Source organism: Apiospora kogelbergensis (assembly GCF_038363985.1).
Source record: "Apiospora kogelbergensis strain CBS 113332 chromosome Unknown utg000008l_segment0_segment0, whole genome shotgun sequence".
NCBI classification, from domain to species: domain Eukaryota; kingdom Fungi; phylum Ascomycota; class Sordariomycetes; order Amphisphaeriales; family Apiosporaceae; genus Apiospora; species Apiospora kogelbergensis.
The window spans coordinates 471,754-496,774 of NW_027117425.1; the positions used below are offsets into that span (position 1 = coordinate 471,754).

General features: G+C 54.5%; 8 protein-coding genes across 8 annotated transcripts; 2 read left to right on the forward strand and 6 right to left on the reverse strand.

Moving 5' to 3' along the window:
• Positions 1-625: 625 nt before the first annotated feature.
• PG998_012086 (uracil phosphoribosyltransferase) lies at positions 626-3,012 on the reverse strand (the record flags this gene model as incomplete). The annotated part of the gene is made up of 2 exons (XM_066878902.1): positions 626-2,638; positions 2,980-3,012. The coding sequence occupies 2 exons, from the start codon at positions 3,010-3,012 to the stop codon at positions 626-628; spliced, it is 2,046 nt and encodes a 681-aa protein (XP_066725286.1).
• Positions 3,013-3,087: 75 nt separating this feature from the next.
• PG998_012087 (uncharacterized protein) lies at positions 3,088-3,540 on the forward strand (the record flags this gene model as incomplete). Its single annotated transcript, XM_066878903.1, has 1 exon — positions 3,088-3,540. One exon carries the CDS (start codon positions 3,088-3,090, stop codon positions 3,538-3,540), a length of 453 nt encoding a protein of 150 aa, XP_066725287.1.
• Positions 3,541-3,901: 361 nt separating this feature from the next.
• PG998_012088 (alkaline phosphatase-like protein) lies at positions 3,902-5,769 on the reverse strand (the record flags this gene model as incomplete). The annotated part of the gene is made up of 4 exons (XM_066878904.1): positions 3,902-4,390; positions 4,450-5,184; positions 5,225-5,415; positions 5,466-5,769. 4 exons carry the CDS (start codon positions 5,767-5,769, stop codon positions 3,902-3,904), a joined length of 1,719 nt encoding a protein of 572 aa, XP_066725288.1.
• A 679-nt stretch (positions 5,770-6,448) lies between these two features.
• On the reverse strand, positions 6,449-6,997 carry PG998_012089 (uncharacterized protein; the record flags this gene model as incomplete). The annotated part of the gene is made up of 1 exon (XM_066878905.1): positions 6,449-6,997. One exon carries the CDS (start codon positions 6,995-6,997, stop codon positions 6,449-6,451), a length of 549 nt encoding a protein of 182 aa, XP_066725289.1.
• Positions 6,998-7,628: 631 nt separating this feature from the next.
• Positions 7,629-9,562, reverse strand: PG998_012090 (uncharacterized protein; the record flags this gene model as incomplete). Its single annotated transcript, XM_066878906.1, has 4 exons — positions 7,629-7,988; positions 8,245-8,670; positions 8,731-9,266; positions 9,322-9,562. 4 exons carry the CDS (start codon positions 9,560-9,562, stop codon positions 7,629-7,631), a joined length of 1,563 nt encoding a protein of 520 aa, XP_066725290.1.
• A 2,762-nt stretch (positions 9,563-12,324) lies between these two features.
• PG998_012091 (uncharacterized protein) lies at positions 12,325-13,262 on the forward strand (the record flags this gene model as incomplete). Its single annotated transcript, XM_066878907.1, has 2 exons — positions 12,325-13,000; positions 13,069-13,262. The coding sequence occupies 2 exons, from the start codon at positions 12,325-12,327 to the stop codon at positions 13,260-13,262; spliced, it is 870 nt and encodes a 289-aa protein (XP_066725291.1).
• Positions 13,263-14,826: 1,564 nt separating this feature from the next.
• Positions 14,827-15,111, reverse strand: PG998_012092 (uncharacterized protein; the record flags this gene model as incomplete). Its single annotated transcript, XM_066878908.1, has 2 exons — positions 14,827-14,911; positions 14,972-15,111. 2 exons carry the CDS (start codon positions 15,109-15,111, stop codon positions 14,827-14,829), a joined length of 225 nt encoding a protein of 74 aa, XP_066725292.1.
• A 1,054-nt stretch (positions 15,112-16,165) lies between these two features.
• PG998_012093 (uncharacterized protein) lies at positions 16,166-23,470 on the reverse strand (the record flags this gene model as incomplete). The annotated part of the gene is made up of 5 exons (XM_066878909.1): positions 16,166-16,326; positions 16,398-21,575; positions 21,643-22,576; positions 22,603-22,920; positions 22,997-23,470. 5 exons carry the CDS (start codon positions 23,468-23,470, stop codon positions 16,166-16,168), a joined length of 7,065 nt encoding a protein of 2,354 aa, XP_066725293.1.
• Between the last annotated feature and the right edge of the window lie 1,551 nt (positions 23,471-25,021).

Here is a 25,021-nt window from a genome sequence, read left to right on the forward strand (position 1 = left end):
GCTTACGTACTGGAATCCGACACACGAGCGGATGGAGACGGCGATGCACGTCCCGCGCGGGCAACGCGTGCCGGACCTCAACAGGATTGTCCGTCCCCATGTCCCGGTTACCGTTCCGTCGAGTATACCTAGCTCTATTACTAATAACCGCAGTTTCGACGATCAGCCGCGTTAGCCTGAATCATATAGTCCAGTACATTTTAGCAATGCTGTGCATGAAATTAAGGAGTAAGGTATAGTGCTATATCTCACTTTGAGTCGGAATTTCACTATTAATTTGCTGAATCTTTGTATTCAAGTAGAGAGTGATGACTGATGACTGATGAGGTATTGTTTCCATGCCTATCCTCCTGGGCCTGGATGTACTTGGACGTCGTCGATATCACCACACAATCATCATCACAATCAACCTGGCTACGTCCATTATATACGGAGTCTCAGAAGCCAAGTCGTCTACAGCTCTAAGGGCTCAAAACACCTCATTGACTATCTTGGCTACCTAGCTACTGATCGTTATCAACACAATCTAACGACTCTATAGAAAAGTCCCTCCCGCGAAACGATCTACGGCACAACCAGCTAGCTTGACTCGATGACGATAGTACTCCTGCCCGTCCCACCTCGATTATGGCATATGCGTTGTGTTGAAGAGTCGATTTCCAGTATCGGTACCACCACTGCCCGTATAATTGTTATCCGACAGGCGGAGCGCGACAATACCGAAGTCGTCATCGGCACCGAGTGCGTATAGCAAGCCGCCCTCCTGCAACGACTGAGCCTGAACGACGCCAGCGACGACCACGATAGGGATCGTGGCATGTAGTTCGCGGATGTGCTCAACGAACTGTACCACCGTCTTGCCGCTGTTCACAACCGAGTCGACTAACAACACGGTGGATTGTCCCGCCAAGTGATGGGCCTTGACGTCCTGCGGGTCCTGGGCATGGAGAAACATGGCGTTTTCGAGAACCTCGGCGACGCCTTGGGCCAGGGGTTCTCCGCCGCGCATAAGGGCAACAATGGAGATGTGTTCGTCCCCGTACATCCGGAATCCGGGAGTCTGTTGACCCTGGACGTGCGGGATTGAAGTTTTCTCCACCCCAATCCATTCCGAGAGATACTCGAGGGTAAGGTATTTTCCGACACTGGCATGTGCTTTGCGCAAGGCCGTTCCTCGGATACGTGCGTCCCGCATCGGCGTCATCAGCAGCTTAGCCGCGTTCTTGTCTGTGGCATGAAGTATAACGACGTCTGGCGATTCGATTGGAAGATCAAAAACGGCCTGAAGGAAATCGGGATCGTGAAGCTGGAGCAAGGGAAGCTTGGCCACGTCTAGGCGGGTTGGTACATCACCTGGAAGCAGCACTTGGTGGGCTTGGAGGCCGCCCTCATCAACCGCGGTCGACAAAGCGCCATCCATCGTCCGACTTCGACCGAGCGACGGACCCACCACCACGACGGCGCGATCTGCCTCGCACATCATAGGTATGTCCAACGAACTGTCTCCAAAAGCCCATACGTATGCCCGGTGGGTCACTCTCAGATGGGACACAAGAGACGCCTTCACCGCAGCCGTGACGACGAAGCCGTCCTCGACACGCCCGCCCCCGATCACTTGAACGGCCTTGGACAAACCATGCTTCGCTAGGACCTTGGTCCAAACGCGACCCAGTCCACAAGTGACAACGACGGCACCGACGTGGTCGTGCGTGGCCACGAGACGCAGAAGAAAGACGAACTCGGGGTGAATTTGCACTTTCGATGCCACGGCATCGCAGAGATCGTCGAACCTTCCTTCGTCGGCAGCTTCCTCGTATAACAGCATGGCTTGTCGGAAGGCAGTATAAGAGTAACCCAAGGGGCCGCCAAACAGCGTCTTCAGGGGACACTTATCGTGCTCGTCCTTACAGGCACCCCAGAACAGCTCTCCCGTGTCTACCGTGGCCAGAGTCTTGTCTGCATCTAGTACCAGGACGGTTTGGGGATATTTCTGAGTGCTCATGGCCTCGTCAAGTCGCAAAATGGCATGAGACGTGTTGCTTTCCTCCGAGTGGTGCTGAAAGTCATGTAGAAGCGTTGGCACCTGGCCCGAAACAATGGCCTGCGGGGACACAAGATAGAATAGGATGCCATGCTGGCGACACAGCATACGCAACTGGGTCTTTTCGGCATCTTGCCACGCACGCAGGTGACTAATAGACGCTGATTGCCGGGTTCGCTGGGTATCGTTCGTTCGGCGCTGTGCAATAAGTTCTGCCGGCACGTCTAGGTAGAGAATGTGACTATAGGTGTTGAAGTCGTTTGTAGTATATACTGACTGTTGCTGTCCTCCTTCGGGCCAGAACATGAAATGCCCGGTCACAACTGCGGTACGTTCGCTGAAGTTGCATTCGTTCTTGATCGAGTCGATGGCATGTTTACGCCAAAGTGTCTTGTCGTGCTCTTCTACTTTCTTGAATGCGTCGAGCCCGCCGGGGACAAGAGAGGCAATCACGTTGGAGCCTTCGTAGAGCTTGAAGTGATCAAATTCATGCTGCTCCCTCAACTGGCTCAGCAGGAACGTCTTGCCCGAGCCTGGGATGCCATAAAGCCCAATAACGGTGGCAGTGGGAGGGGGGGGATAAAGTATGTGTTTGGTCTGAAAGGGTATCCATCGTGTCGTTCGGAAAAGCCATCTAGCCTTTAGTGGTGTTGGGTAAAGGATAAAAAAGATGAAAAGGAATGAACATAGGCGGGCCTGGGCCGTTACTTTTCTTAAGCCATCATGGGAAGAGATCGGTTTGCTCAGAGCTTTGAGAACACGCCTGTTTGCCTGTATTGCCTGAGGATTCTGGGAAGCTCTCTGTCTTTAAACAGGCCAAAGCTTCTCTTTGACAGCAGCTGCACAAACGCTTCACTTAGTACCAAACAGAAGACCATGTGTGTTTACATCTACGCTCTGGCATCTGTTGGTTTCCTTACTTCGCTTTTCTTACAAACCAAACCCAGTGGTTTTGCAATAAACACCCCCATCCTGACGATTTCCTTCGTTTGATTCTCTTACAAACCACCATCAGCAATTTGGCGAAAAATACTCCCATCCTGACGATGCGCCCATGTTTCCACCGGTGGCATAGGGTATTAGGCCTACCACAGCAAGCGCCGTCCTGGTACCGAGCCCGACTTTCCGAGGAGTTGCGAGAGCGCCGGCTCGCAAGTACGCCCTTGACCAAATTGAGCGAAACGGCGGATGTTCTCTTCTGCGTCAGCCGGTCTTGTTACGATGGCTTCCCCGTTCGAACAGTCCCTCTGCCCTCCCCCGCCACATTTGCCGGTCGGTTGCTATCTACGTACATATTAACCAAATACACTTCGCGATTCTTGTTCTACCGGACGGCAGCTGGTCTTTCCGACATTACTCAGTATCGGTCGGTACGCGAGGTCGTGAATCCCAGCAACGAGAAGAAGCTCGAGGAAGTTGCTTTCCGTCACCAGCTCGACCCAGTCAGTTTCAAGCGCGTGGCTCGCCTGCTGCGACGCGTCTGGCCCCTGTTGCCATAAAAGGTAAACATCACAAACTGCGAGGATGAAAACCAACGTTTCTAAAGGCATTCACTAATCGCCTGGAAGTGGGAAAGAACGTTCATACTGCCGCTCAACTGGCCATGCCTCGCTGTATGCCAACAGAACCACTACACGGAGATAGATAGGGTGGACACCATACTCTCATGAAAAACCCCTAAAGGAACTCGAGGTTAGCGCGCATATTGCACCTGATAGCAGGGTCTTTATGATATGTATTTCTTGACATGAAAATGCGAGCGCCCTTACCGACCCATATCGCGCATTCTCCGTCATCTTCTTACATCTCTCATTTCCTTTGTCATATCGTCTCGCTTCCGCCAAACTATAAAGAGCACAATTACCCGTCTAGCTCAATCTGGGTCAATTCCCGCATAGCAGCTTCGAGCTCCGAATACGATGCACTCCTCTGCTCCAAGCCTCCCGCAGGGAAGGTGTTATTCGGCACACGAGCGGCAGGTTTGAACTCGGGCGACGCCCAGTCATCCATCATGATACGCCACGCGGAGCCCAGACCTTTCGACGCCTCCTGAGGGAAGAAGGGCATCTCGTTTTCCACAGACTGCACGCGGAGGCACTGGCTGAACTGGACTTTGGGGAGCTGGCTAAAGTAGTCGTCGAACGTTGGGTCGAGCGCACTCTCCAGGGTGTCGAACCTGCTCGGCAGGCTTTTGTCAACCGTGTCGTCAGTGAAGGCCATCCATGGGTCGCGGCACATGGCACCCTCGCATGATTTCAAGACCAGCAGGAGGGCATTGAGTCGCGACATGAGTCTGCGTGTATCCTCACTGGGGTTGAGTGCAAGGTTTACAAGCTCGTCGGGATCATCCTGAAGAAGTGGCGTTAACTCGGGGAAAGGGGGTGGTTAAAACAGATCTTAAAACTTACAATGGTGTTATAGAGTTCCAGCTCACCCGTGCACCACACGGTGTAAAGGTATGCGCGATGTTCGCCCACGATGCGGAGTGCCTTGAACGTCGTCAGTATGCGAGTGTACGACGTGGGCGAGTCCTTGGATGAAAGGGTAGGAAGTTCGATGTCAGCATCGCCCCAGAACTCGACGCCGATAAGATCGTTGTCGAGCTTGACCTTCTCGGCCTCGTCGGTACAGACTCCGTCGGGGTTATGCCATTGGGAAAGAAGGCTGCGTCCATCGAACAGTTCTGGGAAGTCTTGAGCTTGGACGCCGGCGATATCGAGGAGGGTGGGCGCTAGGTCCGTATGTGTCCCAGGGAGTCTGGAGGTGGCATTGGGGAGAACACCAGGGCCGCGGACGATAAAGGGCGTCTGGCCGGCCTCCTTGTACGCAAGGGTTTTGACGGCGGGGATTCGGTGGGTGCCAATCATGTACCCATTGTCCGAGGTGTAGATGACGTAGGTATCCTCGAGCAGGCCCGTTTCATCCAGGACAGCGACGATGTCCTGTACCATCTCGTCAATTCCCTGCAGAGTCTGGATGCGAGCCCTGTGCAGCTCCTCGGTCTGAACGAGCATGGACTCGTTAAGAGGCTTCAGTTTACCAACCCAGTTGACCTTTTGCTTTGCGTACTCGTCGGCCGGGTTCCAGTTCCCCTTCTTGGGGAGAGTCAGGTCGGCAAAGGTCTCGTTGTGGCGAGCCAACGGCTGAGGCTTGCCGTCAATAGGGCCGTTGTGAGGGGGGGACAGTGTGCGGTGCCGTGGGAGCGATCCAGTAGAAGAAGGGCTTGTCATCTTTGGCGAGCTCGCGGATCCGCTCGACGGCCTTGATGCGGATGATGTCGGTCTGGTGCCAGCCGGGGTAGGTGACGGGGTGTCCCCCGTTCTTGGAGAAGACGGCCCGGTTGAAGTCGTACATGTAGGGCTCCAAGAGGGCGTCTATGTCGGTCCACGACTTGGGGGAGGGCTGTAGTTGAGGAGATTCAGACCGTTGAGGAGCTTGCCGATGTAGTTGGTCGAGTATCCGGCGTCGTTCAGCCAGTTGGGCAGGTAGTCGCCGTCCATCTCGGAAGCGAGCCACTTGTCGTAGTTGCCGCCGGGGTACCGCACCGCGGTGATGTTCGTGTTGTGCGCCTGCTGGCCGCGGAGAACGGTGGCGCGGCTGGGGCAGCACTGCGCGTCGGTGACCCAGTGGTTGGAGAACGTGGTGCCCTTTTCGACGAGGTGCTTCTGCACCGCGGCCATGTGCTCGAGGGAATCGAGGTGGAGGTCTTGGTCGTCCGTCATGATCATGACGACGTTCGGCCGGCTTGCCACCCCCTCGTGAGGTTGAGGAGGGAGGTCAGCGTAGTGGCCGCATGTAATCTCATGATGCGAAGAGTAGGCAAAGTCAGCTGGCTGTAGTCATGGAGTCGATCATGGTAGGAAAACGTCCTAACTTAAATACACCGGCCTGTATACTACACAACATCCACTCCGTCGGGCCGGCAAAGGAATACGGTACACGACAACCCCGCCAATACAGCGTCGGCTTTCCGTCCGACGACTCCAACTCGACTCTTCGCAGCCATGTCGCCCGTCTTCTACTATAGTGGAGCACCCCGCGTTACGTGACGCTTACCGACAGAAACCCCGCCCAGCGGACGTTAACCCTTGTAGTCAGATCTTGGCATTTGCTATGGACTCGGAGCTTGTTGACATCACAGCCATAGATGGCTTTTAAGATCACATCAATGACGAGAGTCAAAAGACCAGGACTTATAAGAAACAGTGTTATTACTCAGCGTTACGTTAATGAATGCACTACCTCCGGGACTCTCCGGAAGTTCAAAGTAGCAACGGCTACCCCTACGTCTCCCCTTCATCCCGATGGTTTAAATCAACCCAAATCATGCATATGCCTTGCCGTGCCCTCAGCCTTGAATAGTGTTGTATACTGGCCTAGTTGGTCGATTCCGGCTTATACCCTCCCCTACTGATTGGACTCGAGAAGCTTCTCGACGACCTTAGAAACGAACTCCCACGAATCACACCAGGTGTCGAACGCCTGCGCCTCGTGCTCTCTAACCACCGTTCCCCGAAGGAACGCGGCCAGGACTTTCCGGTTCACGAGCAGGCAGGACCCGTCATCGCCCACGTAGTACGGCACTATGGGGAAGTATTCATTGCGGAAGCCATACCAGTTGGGTTCCTTTGGGAGAAGATCGTTGAGGAACGTCTCCCACTTCGCCACGTACTCGCTCATGAGCTTGTAATCATCAATCTCCTCATACTTCGGATCCAAGCCCTCGGGGGTTGGAACTTTCCATCGCGCATGTATTCCTTCGGCTGGAACGCTACTCGAATTGCCAGTCACAACCTCCATAGCGACGACAGAGATGGTGTGGTTTGTCGGACCAGGCGTGTGAGCCACGCTAGGAGTGGCGGAGAGTCCCATGGTGGGGGCTGCCATGGTGGCGGGAGTCAGGGCCATGAGGGACACCAACGAGGCGATTGCCGTCTTGTGAATGAAGCCGCGCATTGTGTAAGGGGAATAAGCTGTAGTCGAGATGGTGTTTGGGGTTATGTTGTGTTTGCAGAGAGAGAAGAAAGCTGCATGAGGTAGGGGAGGAACAACCTCTTTTCATACCTCGTTTTCATCGACTACCCACGACATATGTTTCTCAAATTACGTGCTCGGCGTGATTCTTTCTTCTCTTTTCGGTTCGATGTCAAGCTGTCAACCCAAGAAAAACGAAATCTTATAAATATATTAACTTATAAAATCGACGTACACAACCACGTGGATATGATAAGCGTCAAACCACAACAAGAGAAAATCACTAGTACGTATCATGGCTCAAAATGCGAAAGTTTTTTAAGCAGAATATGCGTTAGTAAGGGACTACGAGCCGTACTCGAATGGCCACTAGTGAACTAACCTTACCAAGCTTCCTGAACCAACATGTCCTGATACACCTGTGCGAGAAACCATCTCGAAGCGCCATAGGCCACTAAGAGAGATGTTTCACACTGAATTCGTGCTCTAACACCACACACATAGGCATCCCGCCCATTCAGGCAGGGCCGCTATGTCACTCCACAACAGACTCACAACACCCTCACCCTCCCCCTCCCTCTACCCCTTCCTGCTCAAATCCAAACGCCACCCCTCAGCCCATGACGCCATTGGTGATGGGCACCGCAGGCGTGACCATGACCTGGAGCCCCTTGCCCTGGGGGAAGCCCGAGAAGAACTCGTGGAAGATCTGCCAGTCGGCGTCGCGCGTGTCGTGCAGGCGCATGCGGAACGGGCAGCGCGGGCTGAACAGCCGCGCCACCGTCATGTACGTGTCGATGGTCGCCAGCTCCATGCCGAGGCACAGCCGCAGGCCCCGGCCCCACGGCAGCAGGTACCGGTTCAGCCGCCGCCGCTCCTGCGGGTCCGTCCACCGCTCCGGCCGGAACTCGCGGGGCGCCTCGAAGATGGCGGGGTCGTTGTGCACGTCTTGCACGCAGGTCGAGATGGTCGTCTAAACAGAGAAAGATGCGCGCGTTAGCTCGGGTTTGAGAGGGTAGACTCCGGATATCATCATGGAGCGAGAACGAGAAGGATGCGCGCATTAGCTCGGGTTTGAGAGGGTAGGCTCCGGATATCGTCATGGAGCGAGAATGAGAAGATTGCACAACAATATTGCCTCAAACACACCACAACTCGTGATATCGCGCGCATCTGACGTGATTGAAGCACATGGACAAAGGAAAAGGGAGCATTGAGCATAAACTTACACCCATGGGTATGACGTATCTCCCATATGTCAGGTCCTGGTCCGGGCAGACGCGCGGCAGGCGCGTCGGCGTGGGGTTGGCGAGGCGCAGCCCCTCGTTGACGACGCCGGTGATGTAGGGCAGCTCGCGGATGTCGGCGTACTGCAGGGCGGCGCCGCCCTTGGCACGCTCGGCGGCGCCCAGCTCCGCGCGCAGCTTCTCCAGCACGTCCGGGTGGTTGAGCACGTACGCCGTGATGGCCACCAGCAGGCTGCCCGTCGTCTCGGTCCCCGCCATGATGACGCTGCGCGTCTCCGAGAACAGCCGCGGGAACGTCTTCTCCGAGGCCGGCAGGTTCGAGGCGAGCAGCGTCTGCACCACGTCGGGGTGCTGGCCGGGGGCGGGCTCGGGCTTGTCCATGGACCGGCGCACGCAGGATTGCATCGTCTATCGCCGTCGGGTTAGTCGGTGTCTGTCTCGCAGTCCTATCCACTGAGGCACACTTACCTCCATCAACCACTTGACGCGCCCGAAGGCGGGGTTCATCTTCCGCGCGAAGCGCTCGGGCATGCTGTGCAGGACGGGCAGCAGCAAGCCGTACGCGTGGCGGCTGAAGGTGCTGACCTTGACGACGGTGCGGACGCTGAGGTTGAACTCGCGGTCGAAGGTGGGCTCGTCGAGGTTGCCGAAGGGCTTGCCGAAGGCGAAGCCGGTGGCGACGTCGGTGGCGAGGCAGCGGTAGGCGTCGCTGAGGCTGACGGGGCGGCCCTCGAGGGCGGCGACGCGGTCGACGAGCTTGTCGATGAGCGACGTCACCATGGGGATGTACCGCTGGATGTTGGACGAGGCGAAGTACGTGTTCAGCGGGCCCCGCCGCAGCTGGTGCAGCTCGTGCGACTCGGCCACGTTGGTGCTCGGGAACTTGCCGAAGAACCGGAAGTAGAACCACTTGGGCTTCGACGCCTTGGACGAGTACTTGTACACGTCGTTCCACTGCGAGTCCGAGATGTGCACCTCGCGGGGGTTGATTCGGACGATGGGACCTAGAGGCCAGAGTCAGTAAGACGATCACTACCCATAGAAGTGAACAGATCTTACCGTATTGCCGGTGCATCTTCTCAACCTCGACCCAGTAGCGGCCTCCGCCCTCCTTGAAACATTGGTAGTAGGCTTCATAAAGCCCTGTGCAAGCTGCAATCTTGGGACCTGGGAATCTCGCCAGCGGATGGAAGGTCAATCTGTAGATTATCACAGCCAGGTATGTCGCGGCCGGTACCAAGAAAAAGGTCACCCATGAGGGCGCCAATGCCGCCGGGAAGAAGATTTCCAGCACACCCATCGTGGAAACTGGCGGCCAGGTAATATGGAGAGACCAAGAGGTAGCCAACCTGGCACTTGTTTTGTTACCTCTGAGTAGCCTATATATCTACAAGTGTAGATTCCAGACTCTTCCTACCTTTGATGGGGCTTACTGTGCTCAACGAAACAGCAACTTGCTTCCGAGCCTGGGATTCTGGGCACTTTGAGAGTTTTATCACACAAACAGGAATATGTGAATTTTGTAAATGCTCGAGATCAGAGCGGCCGAGCTCTGTTGCTTACTGCGAATGTGTTTTGCTCCCGTATTCATTATGGCCAGTGACACGACCATCTGCGTGTCTCACACTCACCAAAGTCTATCTTCACGGGATACAAGACTGTCTCATCCCCACGCGGTGGTCCGGCTTTTGGAGTCTTTAATTTTAAAGAAGGGATAAATGAGACCTCCTGGTGACCCCGCGAATATGTTGGTCTTCTCATGTTCCGTCATGCTATCAAAATGTTCAAAGCCAGGCGCAAGTGCGAATTTCCTGTGGTCATCAGTGTCTCACATAGAGTGGTAAATGAACCATTAAAGAAGCAATCCAGCGATATCGGGGTCATCTCGTCTCTTCTTTCGTTGTTCAATTGCGAGAATGGGGAGTATTGAGAGCATTCACATGTACCAGTATCTCATTGGCCTTGACATATTCTGGCAGGCCGCATGCCCCTGGCTTCTGTAATCAAGTCGGAGAAAGTAACCATTAATTAAGGCAATCAGGCTTGTTTAACGAAAACATACAAGCCTACAGGAGTAAATTCCAAAACTCTCCAAGCGTATGTTCTTCCCAGCTTAAGTTTCCTTCCGGATGTTTCAGTACTGTTCAAACCCCCCCCAACCGAAATGACCGCGTTCCGTGCTCATGGCTGTATGCCACGCGATAAGCAGTGTAAGTTTCAACGTCTATATTCCCCGCAAATGAAATTCTTTTACGAAATGTTGTAATATCCTCTTTTCAATTTAGTCCCTCGTTCCCATCGGCCTGGCGTTTTCTTCCACGCCGTTTTTGGCACTGCGTGAGGTGCTGCAGATGCCCGTCCCTAGTTTCGTGCTCCTCCAGGCCGCAGTTGCCGCAAATGTAAGTGGAGGCCTCGGCGGGCACGCACAGCCGCAGATGGCGGAGATAGTTGTCGCGCCGGGGAGACGAAACACCACAAGCGCAACGGTACTCACGGTGATCGACTTGGCTGCTTGTATCGGGATCATCCTTGTGCAGCTGCGAGTTGTAGTGCTGCGTCCGGTCCCGCCTCGAAAGAAACGCCGTGTTTTCGCAGCCCAATTGACAAGGAAAAGGATGGCATTTCTTAATGTGATCGCTATGATGTAAACAGAAGTGAAATGATAAGTATATGCTTAGTAGTCATCAAAGTGGAGTGAGTTATAACCAACCTAAGTGTCCTGTGATCTGGGAACTCTTTCCGGCATTTGATACCATTGAAATGACAGATAACAGACGCGGTCGGCGAGTATATCGCCGGAGGGGCAACATGAGAAGCTGTGTTGGAGGGGCTGGGGCAAGTGCTGGATTCGACTCCGGAACCCGTATCAGGTGTAAGGCTCAGTGATGTGGAGGGGATGTCGAGTTGATGGGCCGAAAAGCCAGGGAGAGCGGATGATGGTATTGGCGTATAGTGTATAATTTCTAGAAGATCGTCTTCAAAACCTAGTGGGAGGTGACCCCCAGATCCATGCACTCCGATCAACTCAGAATGCGGTTCGTATGTGGCGGCGGCGCTGCTGTTCACCAGAAAATACGGATCTACGCAGTCAACATGCAATTCAAACTGGTTGATGCACCATTCCTGGCCGCTTCCTGCTAACACCGAAGCGCAAGAAGACTCCCCGAAGATGGGGCCGTCCTCGTCGTAATCGCCACAGTGTTCATTTCGTTCGGGAAAGAAGGCAGGAGGATATTCGTGAGATTGAATTAGGGGGCGGCGGGTTTACTCCCGCCGGCAGTCTTCGTCTTGATGAGATAGCAGTGTGCGATTGGGCTATAGGGAACCCGGCGCAAGCGACGGTGAAATGGAAGGATTGCGATCTTGCGGAAAGATGCATGCCCTGCCAGCCTGGCGGTTGCAATGCGACTTATATAGAAAGCCACTCCTCGGTCTGTTTCTGGCACATCCAGTGAGGCCAAATTCACAACCAGTGGTGCACATCTGCATGGTTCTGGCCCCCATTCAATCGCACATACAATAGCACACCGAGATCAGTTGCCTGGGACTTCAGTTGCCTGACATGACCCAAGGCAACTGATAACGCGAGCCAATCTGGAATTTGCGTATCATTCGATTGCATCGCGGACGAATTTCCGCCATTCGACAGTTCTTGTCTGGTCAACAGATCCCCCCCTCTTCGTTTCCAACGACACGCTACAAGGATCTCGCAGCGCTCGACTACGAATTAGGACATGGAATTCGGAGAAGCTGGAGAATATTAGGGGTTAGGGGTTTATCAATTGGGGTGTGGGGAAATTTTGGAGTCAAGGATCTCCTCGCCAAGGTTCGAATCTGGAAGTACGGAGGGAAGCTCCGATAAGGACAGGTCAACAAGATGAAAATCGCGTTTGTCTTCTCAAATAAGATAAGTACAATGATGATGTAGCCTTCGGAATCCATTCTTGCTCATGTCTGATTTCACTTTTAATTCTCGCCAGTGACTTAGTTGTATTTCAATTGTGACACACGCAGTCTATCATTGTGAGTGTTCACCCCCAGGGATACCCTCCGCCATACACGATGGCCACCAAACTGGCCACTGCATTCCTCCTCTGCTCCCTGTCCCTGCTCGGCACCCCCGCCGCGGCGCAGGAGAGCATCAACGTCGGCTTCGGGAACCCCAACAAAGCCGCCGAGCGCCCGGGCGGGCCCGGCGCCACGACGGCGACCAAGGACTTCCGGTGGAAAGACCCCTTCTCCGCAGCCTCGCTCGCCGACGGCGCCTCGGGCCTCCTGCTCGAGCCGGCATGCCGCGCCACGCGCTCTTTCAAGGCGCAGCAGTTCCTGCTCGACGACCTGAAGGAGTCGCCGCCGCTCGGGCTGGGCCCCTACGCGGACCGCCTCAAGACCTTCTTCCAGGGCCGCGAGTACCCGGGCAGCTGGGACGGCCTGGACCCGCACGGCTACGACCGCAACGTCGTGCTCATGGAGTGGGACGACGTGCCGGCGCCGGTGCGGGGCTGGATCGACGAGCAGGCTCGGCAGAAGACGACGCAGAGTGACAAGGAAAAAGAAAAGGAAATGACGGAGGAGGAGAAGAAGGAGCGGAAGAAGAAGGAGGACCTTTCGGGCAAGGGGCTCTTCGCCGTCTACCGCAAGGCACGGGCGCCCAAGGACCACAAGGTCATCATCTTTGCACCCGGCGCCATCTACGAGACGCTGCCGCTTTGGGTGGCCGAGGACAGCGACTGCCAAAGTAAGTGACCTTGTTTTCTCCGGATTGGGATCTGATACATTAAGCTAATGGTGGTAAATCTGTGTCAGAATCCCTGCTTGATTTGTCCAAGTATACCCCCGAAGTGGCGGACGGTGCTGTCGTGGGCTGGGTCACGGAGCACACGTCGCCGGACCGAGCCAAGAACGAACGCGAGATGCAGTTCACGATCCGGGTGGAGAGTCTGAAACTGCCCGAGGCAGTGCCTGAGAGCAGAAGCAGCGATGGCAGGGACGAGCTATGAGATGAGCTGGCCTGGCCGGTATGATTGATTGATAAACAGATGGAGTAACGCAGGCCAGTGAATAAGACTCATTGCCCAAGCTTCTGACTGCCCGACTCGGCCTACATATCGTCATTAATCTGATGCTCGACCTCCTTCATTATAAATCTCCATCCATATCGTTTTCCAGTCCTTACTCGAAGTATCGTCATGCCATGCCCCAGCGCACTACCACTGCCAATGATAGCCACAGAGCAGGCGCTACCTAGTCCTCACAGCACAACCATCGGAACTCCCGAGGCTCGCAGGTTTTCTCTCTTTTCAATCTGCAATAGTTTAAACAGATAACAAGGTCCTGGAAGTCACGGCAATTCTCGAACACACTACCCGAGACGTCAGTATTCTGTTTCTGTTCGTGAGTATATATTGTGTTGACAAATCCGTATCACCCATTGCACTCTTCCGGGCAACCACCAATGAGGGCAAATAAATAAAAAGGCATGGAGTCGTGGTAAAATAGAAAACGGAGGATAGTGCAGAAAAAGAGTTGAGAAGATGAAAACGAAAAGAAATTAACATACTCGTTTCCCTGAACTTCGCTGACAACCAAGGTGCCATCATCAATCAGCGCAGCGACTGCCTCTCCAAAGGCCAGGACAGCCAGGGCCAGTGCGCGGGTTGCAGTGAGTAGTTGCATTGTTAATGTCGTGTCTTGTTATTGGTGCTATGGGGGTTGGGTTGTGGTGAGTGGTAAGAGGGAGGACCGGGTCGGGGGTTCTTAACGACGGGTCAACTGAGGAAGAGCGCAATAGAGAACGTTGTTTTGTGATGAGTGTATTCTTCAAGTTTGCATTCTTTTTTTTCGATAGGCTTGTTAGCTCGACTGGATAGCAAAAGACAGTTTCAAGTCACGAGAGCAGGATACTACCGATGAGTTGGCGACTAATGCCCAACTCTCGCAATCATGCGCATATGGCTTCAATGGGGGTCATAGGAGAAAGGAAGCTGCTATGAGGTTATTTCAGCTGATTTGAGTTCCTTTGATTGGAAGATTCGTTGTAGAGAGTTTTCAGGCCATTGGGTATAATGGCCACTTAGTTGTGTGCGCTCATTAAAGAGTCATATTCTATAAGGTTTCGTTTCTGTTGGGTTGACGCCTTCACATTGAACCGAAAACAAGAAAGAATGGCTTTAATGGACCCATCCTAGTCAAGCTTTATATTTACTAATAGCTCAAGCAGGATAAAGAACGAGCTCAGAACTCGGAGACGAACGTCCTGATTTGGCAAACAACACGCGTGCGCCTCGCGCCCGACTTTCTCGCTTGCATTCCCTCCCGTTCCTGCCAGGTACTCAACCGTCTAGCCGCATGATACCGACGGTTGTACGCGAGAGAGAGCCCTGGCTTTTCAAACACCTGAAAGCCTCTCCCCGAAGAAGAGGGCTTTTCCTTCCAGCCCCATACTCAGTTGCAGCACTTCCAAATCATGTCCCCTGCTTCGCAAGCGTGGTGACAGGCGCGCTCGCAAGAGTATCGATCGACATACTGCTTGCATTTTCTGACGAGAATAGTAAGATGCCAGAGTCAGTCCGTCAGTCCGTCAACAAGAGCGGGTAGTCGGATTATCAGCAGTATCAAGGAGGGAGGGCTGGGGGTGGAAGAAGCCTGCCTGTGGTCTCCATGTAGCTAGCTACTTGAGGCATGGGATTGAATAAGACCGGTAACATACTTGTCCTTAAGAGTCGCATTGCTGTCATTGTTAGGTGCGGCGATGACAGAGGGGCCCGTGGGTGCGGCGGTAACAACACCAAAGGCTAAGGCGGCCAAGGTGAGGAGGCGGCCCATTGCGGCAGTGGTGAAGGGCTGCATTCTGTTTGGGGGTCTAGACAACAAATGACTTTGTGTACGCTATTGATGGTGTTTGGGTTCGACGCGGAGTAGATTAAGTTGGGTGAATAAACAGAAGAAGAGAGAGCGCAGATACCTATCACGTTTAGTAGAAAGCCATGCCACGCCGTCCACCACACTTTCGATTGGATAAGGGGACTGACGCACAGAAAATCAGGTTGATTCAGGTCTACGAAACGTTGTCAATACGCCATCGTTCTCGCATTTTCTCTGACGTTGATTGCGTAGTTGGTGAACAAGAGATGGGATGTCCACTCCAGGGGATCGATACGAACAGGACTGACAAGAAAGCACGTCACGAGCAGCACGAATACCAATAAGGATGGATGATCTTCAATTCAACCGCTGCCCTACATTCGTCCATACTTTTCCAAGAATCTCTCAAAGCGGAAAAGAATGAATACGCTGATATATGATGATGATGCTGCTGATGACGATGGATGAGTCCTTTCCCCCTGCCAATCCAGACCCGCGCCTAGCTCCTTTCATGCCAGCTCCGAGAAGCACAAAACATAACAAAGGGGAGGGACCCGGATGATGTCGGTAGGACGCCCAACTGTCATGAACGCCCGCGAGAGGGTTTTCCTGATAGCAGCAGTAAACGCTCACAAAAACGACCGCAAACACGAGCTTTCATAAGTGGGCTGGCTTGTACACACGCATACAAGGGTATAGAGATTAAGTCGCAGGGCGAGAGAAACAGTCGGAAGACGCCAATCAATTGAACCGAAAGTACACAAAGCAAAGGCAAGAAAAGCAACGAAGAAAAACGGTAAGATGTGTAACAAGAAAGAAAAAAAAAGTCGTTGACGTCGTCAGTGGTCTTCATAACTCAAATGGGCGCAGGTTTTGCTTCAAAGTGTGGATATAGCGAATGACTTGAATCGAAAAAGAAGATGTTTCGTCGCCAAATTGGCTCGAATGGTATTAACTTCCAAAGGCTATCGAACATGTAAGGATATTTTTAAACGCCAGCAGGGATGAATGCTAGAGTCGGACAGAGTAGTCAGGTCATCTATCCCCGGGACCTCAGAGTAGTAGGTAATGAGGGAGTCGGCGTGGTTGACCGCCCTGGCCCCGGGTGGGCATGGTTGTGTGTGTTGTTGTTGAGCTGATTCGAGGAGCTGTTTCGGTTCCTCTTGGAGCTATGCGACAGCGTCCCTACATCGTGTTTTCCTGCGCGTATTGTTAGCATCATTGTCCGGTGGCTAAGTCTCTCGCGTGAATGAGGGGTTTCTGGAACTTACCATCGCAACATGCGCGAACATTCTCGAGCCTATCGGACTCGCGGTCCTGCTGCTCGATAATCTGGCGCAACTCCTCCGCACTGTCATTCACCTCACTGGCCTCATATATGGCATTGTCAAGGCCGGTCTTGCTCTTCCTGCCCACGCTGTTGAAGAACCCACTGCCGTAACGACTCAACCTTCCGATTGTGCTAGGTCGCGCTGTACCCCGCTCGTGCGTGGGTGTCAGTGTCGGAATGGCCATCATATCGATGTTGGGAGACTCGGTCCTTGTCGTCCGCGAGTTGTACGACGATAATGATGGTGGTGCCCGCGGCCGGTTGCCGCTAGCTGGCTTCTGGCTCATGTTGGGGTTGAACTCGTTGACTTCGTCTTGCGTGATATTACCAGCAATTTCTTCGGTGTCAGCTTGTCCCTCCTCGCCTGTTCGGAGCAACAGGTAAGAAAGAGCATTGAACCACGTCTCGTGACGTTGGCCAGTGGTGCAGGTGAACTTGATGGTTCGTCCGGGAGAGATGATAACCAGACTCTTGCGGTGCAGACCAGGTGGCATGGGGTTGTCGTCCGAGACCACCCGCACGGCTTCGATCGGGACACTCTTGGCTCTCAACTCCGCCTTGCCCGCTGCCGAAGGATCACTAGTGCTCCAGTACAGGGTGCGCGTGTAGGGGTGGACCCAGAAGTATCGCCTGTGTCGGTTCTCGGACATCTCACCGCGACCTGCCTTGCGCGTGTATTTCCAGAGGTATTCACCAATCATGGTCTGGGTAATGGCTTGGATCATGCGAGGGTCAGTGCCAGCGAGATCCGACATATCCACACCCAAAGCACCACCGTTGGCGTTGAAACGCGTCTCGATCTCCGAGGTGAACGAGGAGAGAGACGATTGCCTACTGCGTCCCGGTACCCGTGTCGGGGAGTGTAGCTCGGCATGTCCTTGGTGCGACTGCGTCCGGCCTGCTCGAGGTGTCGGGGTGCCGAGTCGGGGCTGCGAGGCGAAGGATGCTGGCGACATGGGTCGGTTCTCGCGAGGTGTCCATGGTCTTGAGGAGTTCTTGTAGGCAGAAGCGGGCATAAGCGGCGGGCCCATGGCACCCTTAGCGCTAGGTCCACTCGACGAACCCGTGCGTGCTGCCTCGATGGCCTCTCTGTGGTTAGCAGGCAGAGGCGGCACGGCGTGAGCCGGAGTTTGGGCGCTGGCTGAGCTTCCGGGTCGGCGTGCGGGGATGGGTTCAGCTCCTGCGATGAGACTAGAGTCGCCGGGTACGCCACGACCACTGTCCTGGGACGAGGTGCGTCGCTGGTGTCGGATGGGGGATCCCGGCGTGGCGACGTAAGGCGTGCGAGCAAGCGAGTCGGAAGAGGTGGTTCGCTGGTGTTGCTTCTTCGTCATCAGATATTCGATGCCCTCCGAGGTAAGAGCTGTTTGGCAGCTGTTGTCCGAGGTGGGCACCTTTGGCTTCCGCGCAGGACGTGCGTCTGTGTTAGTGGACATCTCCTTGAATGGGCGCTGGGATTCGGGTGTCTCGGGTCCTGCCGTCACAGAGCTTGGTGATTGACGGGTCTCGTCCTCCGCGATAATCGGTGCGGCACCCTTGTCCTTGTTTCTTCGGCCCAGTACACCAATGGCAGAGTGTGTGGGCGTATGGGGGTCACGTTCGTGCGGCAGGATGAATGCATCCCGCTTCGGGCTGCGACGAGCCTCGCCTTCCTCATTGGTCTGCTCAATAGGCTCGGTTGATACCGCAGAGACGGTGGAGTATTGTAGGGTCGGTTTGGCCACGGCAAGTGACTTTCGGAGCGTCTCTAGCTCCAAAGCATGGGCAGCAACGAGCTTCTCCTTCTCGGCCAGGCTTCCGGATTCCTGAGCCTCCAGCTGAGTCTTGTGCTCCTTGCGGATGCTGTCGAGATGGCGGGCTAGTTCGGCTTCGTTCTCCGCCTTCACGGCATCCAATTGCTTTGCGTGGTTGGATTTGAGGGCTTCGAGAGCAGCAGCTGTTGTCGCGGCATGGGTGCCGTTCAGTGAATCGATATCCTTGTCGTGACTTGTCTTAAGGTTTGCGAGGGCCTGGTCTAACGTTGACTTATGCTCCGTGCGGAGGGACTCGAGGAGACCATTGTGGCGCGTATTGAGCTCATCAAGCTCCTTGGCGCGCGAACCTTCGTGCTGGCTGCGAAGAGCTGCAACGTCCTTCTCGTGGGCTGCGCGTAGTGCCTCGAGCTCTTTAGCCTGCGAGGCACCAGTTTCGGTGCCCAACGCCTGCAGTTTCAGCTCATGGCTTGCCGCCATTTCTTCCGACAACTTAGCGACGGCAGCTTCGTGTTCAGCCTTTCGAGACTCCAACTGGGCTGCATGCATTGCCGAGAGTTCGTCCAGTTCCTTAGCCTTCTGAGCTTCAGCTTCGGCACTGAGCGACTTGGTATGGATCCCGTGACTAGCTGAGAGCTCTTCAAGTGCTACAAGCTTCGCAGCGGCGGCTTCCGCCTTGAGGACCCTGATAGCCTCTTCGTGAGCCTTGGACATTTCTTCAAGCTCCTGTGCCTTTGTATTGTTGGCTTCGATATGCAAGGCCTGGATTTGCTTCTCATGGCTTGAAGTCATTTCCTCAAAGTCCTTGGCCTTCGCAGCAGCGTACTCGGCTTGAAGGGCCTCTACCTGTTTCCCGTGAGTAGATGCTAACGCCTCTAACTCCCTAGTCTTAACGGCGGTTAACTCAGCCTGCAGCGCCTGCAACTGGGTAGCATGTTCCGAAGAAGCTTGCTCCAGCGACTGGGCCATAGAAGCGCTATGTTCATCCTTCAGTTTCGCGAGTTGATCATTGTGCGACGAGAGCAGCTCATCGATCTCCTTGTCCTTGGATACAAGAAGCGCGGCAGTAGCAGCCGCGATTTCAGCTTCATGCTTGGAGGAAAGGTCACCAAGTTCCTTGGATTTGGCAGCGGCGTGCTCGCTTCTCAGAGTCTCCAGCTGTCGCTCGTGGTTCGCTTTGGCAGATTCCAGGGCCGCATCAGCCGCAGCCTTCTCCCTCTTGTGGGCCTCCATGATCTCGGAGTGGGCAGACTTGATCGACTCGAGCTGTGCCGTGTGAGCGGCATCGCCTTCCGATCGCGTCGATTCCATCTGCTTGGAAAGGGCGGCCTTGAATCCTTCAAGTTCCTTGGCACTGGCGGCGGCATGCTCAGCTCGGAGTGCTTCGAGCTTGCTGGAGTGTGACTCCTCAAGTGAGGCAAGTTCCTTGGAGTGCGAGTCCATCAAAGACTTGAGCTCTTGAGAGTGAGACTTCCTGAGCGAGTCAAGCTGCTTGGCCATTTCGGCATCCGCATCTGCCTTCGTAGACGAAAGGGCCTTGGCGTGCGAAGCGGTCAGAGCGGCGATGGCAGCGGCTTGTGCGGTGTCCTTGTCAACCTTCAGGTCCTCAATCTCCTTGGCATGAGCGGCCTTCAGGCTGTCAATGGCTGCCAAGTGAGAGGCCTCGCTCTTTGCCTTCGCTTCTTCAAGAGTGCTTGCGTGGTAGGCAGCAAGGTTTCCAACGGCGACCTCTTGGGCAGCCTGACCCTCTCGCTTGGATTCTTCAAGTTGCTTGGCATGCGCTGCTTTGAGATCTTCCAGTTCCCGTTCCAAGCGTGCAGCACTCTCGGCATTCGCTGCTTCCAATTGCTTAGCATGCTTGGTCTGCATGGCCTCAAGTTCTCGTGCCAAGGTCGACTCTCCATCGGCCTTGGTGGACTGCAATTGCTCGGCGTGGGTGGCCTTGAGAGACTCGAGTTCTCGGGCGAGGTAAGCATCCGCTTCAGCCTTGGAAGTTCGAAGCTGATCTTCATGCGCAGTCTTGAGCAAGCCGATCTCCTTGGCTAAGTTCTCATCACTGTCGGTCTTTGCGGACTTCAGTTGGAGAGCATGAGCAGCTGCGAGGGCGGCCAGCTCAGCGGCATGCGAATTGGAAGAGGCATCCTTAGCCTGTTCCACCTGCGTAGCATGGGCAGTCTTGAGAGCTTCGAGCTCCTGGCCGTGAGTCGCCCGGAGGTTGTTGTTCGCTTCGTCGATTTGTGCCAGATGAGCTGCCTTGAGCTTCTCGAGCTCCTCAGCATGAGCGGCATCGCTTCCCTGCTTTGACAGATCGATCTGCTCGGCATGTTTCGCCTTCAGTGATTCGAGATCCTTTTCGTGGCTTGCGCTGAGCTGCTTCTTGGCCAGCTCAATCTGTGCTGTGTGAGCTGCGAGGAGCGCGGTGAGCTCTGCACGATGGGTTTCATCGCTTTGCTTCAGGGCAGAAGCCAACTCCTTCTCGTGGTTCGCCTTGAGAGCCTCCAGTTCTGAAGAGTGCTGGGCTTTCAGCTCCGACTCGATCTGAGCAATCTTGGCATCATGATCAGCTCGAAGGGCCTCAAGCTCCGAGGCGTGGGCAGCGGAAGCCTCTGCGGACTTGTTGGCAAGTTCGGCGTGGGTGAGCTTCATGTTCTCCACTTCTTGAGCGTGCACAGATTTGGCTTCGCCCAAGGCCCGGCTCAGAGCATCAGCATGGGACGTCTTGAGGGAATCCACAGCTGTGGCATGGGCAGCCGCATTCTCGGCATGCAGCTGTTCGATTTGTCTGGCATGCTCCTCCTTGAGGTTTTCGGCATCTTCGTGGGAGATACCGTTGAACTGGGCTGACGTCGGAGGCGAAGGGAACTTAGCAAGGCTCTCGTCCAAGTATTGAGTGCCCATCTCGCTTGACTGACTAGCAACCGTGGCCATAGACATAGGTCGATCAGTTCCAGCCGCCAGAGCAATGGAAGGCAGTTCCGACATGGGCTCGGTCATCATACCGCTCTCGACCATCAGAAGACGCGGCAACGCAGGTACCGGGGGTACAGGAGACGAAGTCCTACACCTAATAGAACCGGGTCTCGAGTAGATACTCCTGCTAGGAGTAGCAGATCGGTTGGACTCGTTGTCACTGCCATCGAATTCGCCGAGCTCAGCAGCCAGGTTTTGAACTCCTTGTTGAGGTGTTGTCGCAGTGCTGCTAACAGTGTAGCTCGCTGGGCTCTGGAAGCTGGCCTCGCTACCCTGTCGGGATCGCCGATACGCACCTCGGCCGACGCGCAGAGGGAATCTGGCCTGAAGAGGGAACTGGTGAGTTGGCGTCCGTCTCCCGTCATATGCAGACTCGTCGTCGGTCGAAGCCGTGCTGTCTATCTGGTTTTGACGAAGTATCTGGCTTGGCGGACGGCGGCCCTTGAGCGTGTTTTTTGGAAGGACTGTCGGTTTCTGTCATGGCATCGTCGTCAGAGCTGGAGAATTCCTCTGCTCCAGTGTGGAAGTCATCGGTAGTGTTGCCGCTGCGATCGTTGGCCGTGTCGAAAGCTTGTTCTTGGTCGCTGGTCTCGTTGGCAGTTTCGAAGTGGTCATCTGTCTCAATGCTCTCCATCACAGGCTCGAAGCCAGATGGCGACCGCCGGATCGAGAACGAATGATCGCCCCTAACGGTGCCGGCGTCTGATTGGTCTTCCCAGTCTTCCTCGTCGATATAAATCTCGCTACGAACGGGTCTGAGGTTACCGAGCAGCCGGGGTGGCGGTTTCTTGAACTCCTTGTGGTCGGTCTTCCTGCTGGGGCGCTTCTTCTCGGGCATAGGATCCTGGCGAGCCTTCTCCAACTCGTCCCGAGCATCTTGAAGCATCCGTCTCAGCTCAAGCTTCTCTGTCTTTTCCCTGTGAACGTTGGTCCTCAAGCTCTGGATGGTTCGCTGGGCGTGGCCGAGCGATGTCTTGAGGGTCTCAGACTCGAGCATCGAGTGTCTGGGAGTGCCCTTGATTGGAGACGACGGCGGAGGTGAGTGGTCTGGTGTATCGCCACGATGGGCGCTCTGGTAGTCCTCGTCGGTCAAATCTCGAACCTCTAAATGATCAGACGTTATACGTCTTTGTTGCGAGAACGCCCTGGCGAGCTCCTGGTTCTGACCAGTCAAGTCCTCGATCTTCCTATTCAGCGCAGCGCGTTCAGAATCCGCCATGACAAGGTTACGTTTCGCAGCGCCTAACTCAACATCGTGCGTCTTGACCGAAGCTGCATATTCGTCAACCAGCCTAGCGTGATTCATTTTGGATTCGTCCAGCTCTCTCTGCACCAGAGTCTTCTCAGCCTGGAGGATATTAACACTCTGCTGAAGCTTCTTCTCGCGATCAGCAGCCTCCTTTGCGCGGTCGTGAGTTCATGGACCTGTGTTTCGAGGCTCCAGTTCTCGTCCTTGTAGCGGCTCTCGCTCTCGTCCAGAATCTTCACCCGCTGTTGAAACCCTTCTGCGTCATATTCGAGCCTCGACTTCTCGGCTTTGATGTCGCGCAACTCCTCCTCCTTCTCGGAAAGGATGGACTGCAGGTTTCGTACTTGGGCGATCAAGGATGTGCTTATCTCGGCTGCGAATTCGATGTCGTGTACGCGTTGGGCGGGCTGGTTCCGGACTTTACGGTTCGGGACGCTAAGTTTCGTCGGAGAGGCGACTGCCTGGGCTTCGAACTTGGAAGGACTGACAGAGCGCTGTAATATAGCAAGTTAGTTAGCCAATTCCTAGTACATCAGTTGTTCCCCGTGGCTAGAACGGATCATTGCTTACCCTGCCACCCTTGCCTTCAGGCACGAATGGTGATCCACCAGCAGCCTCATTGCTCGGGACTCTGGGCTTGGGCAAGAACGCCCTCGCGCTCTCTTTGGCGACTTCATTGTACTCTCTCTCGATCTCGACGAGCTTCTCCCTCAGTTCTTCGGAAAGCTCGCCCTCGGCTTGCTGGTTGACAACCTCTTCTAAACGCTCCTCAAGTTCTTTCCGTTGGGCTACAAGAGCAGTGCCCAATCTTCCAGCTTCCTCCATGCGGCGGTCTGTCTCGGCAAGATGCGCCTCTAATGCACGTTTGGCTTGATCTGGGGAGGCATGAGGGCCAAGCGCGAGGAGTTGTGAGTCGAAGTTTCCGAATCGCTGTCGTGTGCTGTCCCTCAAGGGATACGGGATCGGTTCGTCGTCGAATCCATCGTCGTGGAATGCGAAACCAGGAACGGGCGAATCATCGCCCGCAGCTGAAGAAGGACCCATGGTGGGCGGGTATTCGTGGTTGCAGGATTCAAGAGGGAATGCACTGCATGAGGTGCGCAATTTCCCCTTGAATTAGGTGTGCGACATGCAGGCCGAAGTCCCTCGCCTGCTGAAGCAACCAAGTCGAAACGTAAGCTCCGAGGTTGTTGTGTTGTGAATCCTCCACCAAGTGCTTCAGAAAGCGTCAGATGTTTGGCGCGGGGCCGAAAGGAGCGAGGCAGAAAACGGCAGGTGCGGCAGACCGGTCTGCAGGCCTGAGGAAGAGAAGGTCAGTTAGTTGGCTCTGTTTGTGTATTTCGTCAACAAGAATGCACAGGGCGCGTTTGGGCGATTCGAAGGAACCCCTGAGAGCGCCAACACGAGACTCGAGGTTTGTTCTAGTCTCAGTTGCACGAAAAGGACGGAATGCGTTCGAGCTAATGGCACACAGCGTCTCAATACTGGGTTTTGGGCGGATTGTCGGTCTTACGGGATATGAGAGACGCGCCCAAGAATTGGCTGAATCGGGTCGGGCTAGCTTAGCTGGCTTGCTCGGTCTTTTGGTTGTGTCGCGCTCTGACGGACTTCAAATGCTCCAATCAAGGCGGGAAGGAAGTGTGGAAGTACCTTTGGGAATTTCGCCTTCCTATCGGGACGCAGTTTGTCGGTCGAGTTCCAGTGTTTGTACAGCTGTACGTTCCTCTGTTTAGCAACTGTTCGGCGATCTTGAATGGATTTACTGCAGGCCCTCCAACACACACACACACAATTGGCGACACACAGCAGGAAAGATGGGGAAACACGCAGAGGCAGGGATCCGGGTGGGAGATCTCACATGCACCAAGGCAATCGCTCAAAAAAGAAATGAACGAGTCGAAGAAAACTGCCAATTCGTCTTTGGTCGCAAGCACAGCTGCTCTTGGTTGTGTTTGAAGTTGGATCTTTGCGTTTCCGAACAGGTTACCGGGGCGGTCGCAAGTCTAGACCAGCAAAAGGGAAGAGTCGAATGTAACGCGGTAACAACCGTCGGATCGAAATGCTCCAAATTGCCGGGAAACAGGGATGAGTAAAAACAATTACTTTTTTAAGTCGAGAAAAAAATAACAGTGTCGAATTGAACGTCGAAGGTCGTCGGAATTAGTCAGTCGCCAGAAAATCCTCGTTCGTCGGGGGTGGGCTTTTTAGTCTTCTATAAGAGAACCCAAAGACAGAGAGAAAAAATAACAACAAGATGCACAGTAGTAAAGAAACAAGTAAACAATTAGTCGATGTGGTGAGTCAAACGAGTGGAGGGGTGCTGATAGGAGGAGAGCGCGTCGCTGGTCCGGATTCCCATGTGCAAACAAACAATAGAAAGAAGAGACGGGAAGGGGAGGCACGGGAGACCAGGCGAGTGACACTCTGGATACCCCAGACTTAATGTCTTTGTTATAAGGAGATGTCTCGCGATGCGATCAACCCTATAGAAAGGAGCGATTAAGGGAGTGAGAGGGAGATAAGAGAAGAAAATAAGGGAGTGAGAAGATGCTAAAGGTTAGTAGCCAACAGACTGACCGAAAGAAGGTCGACGAT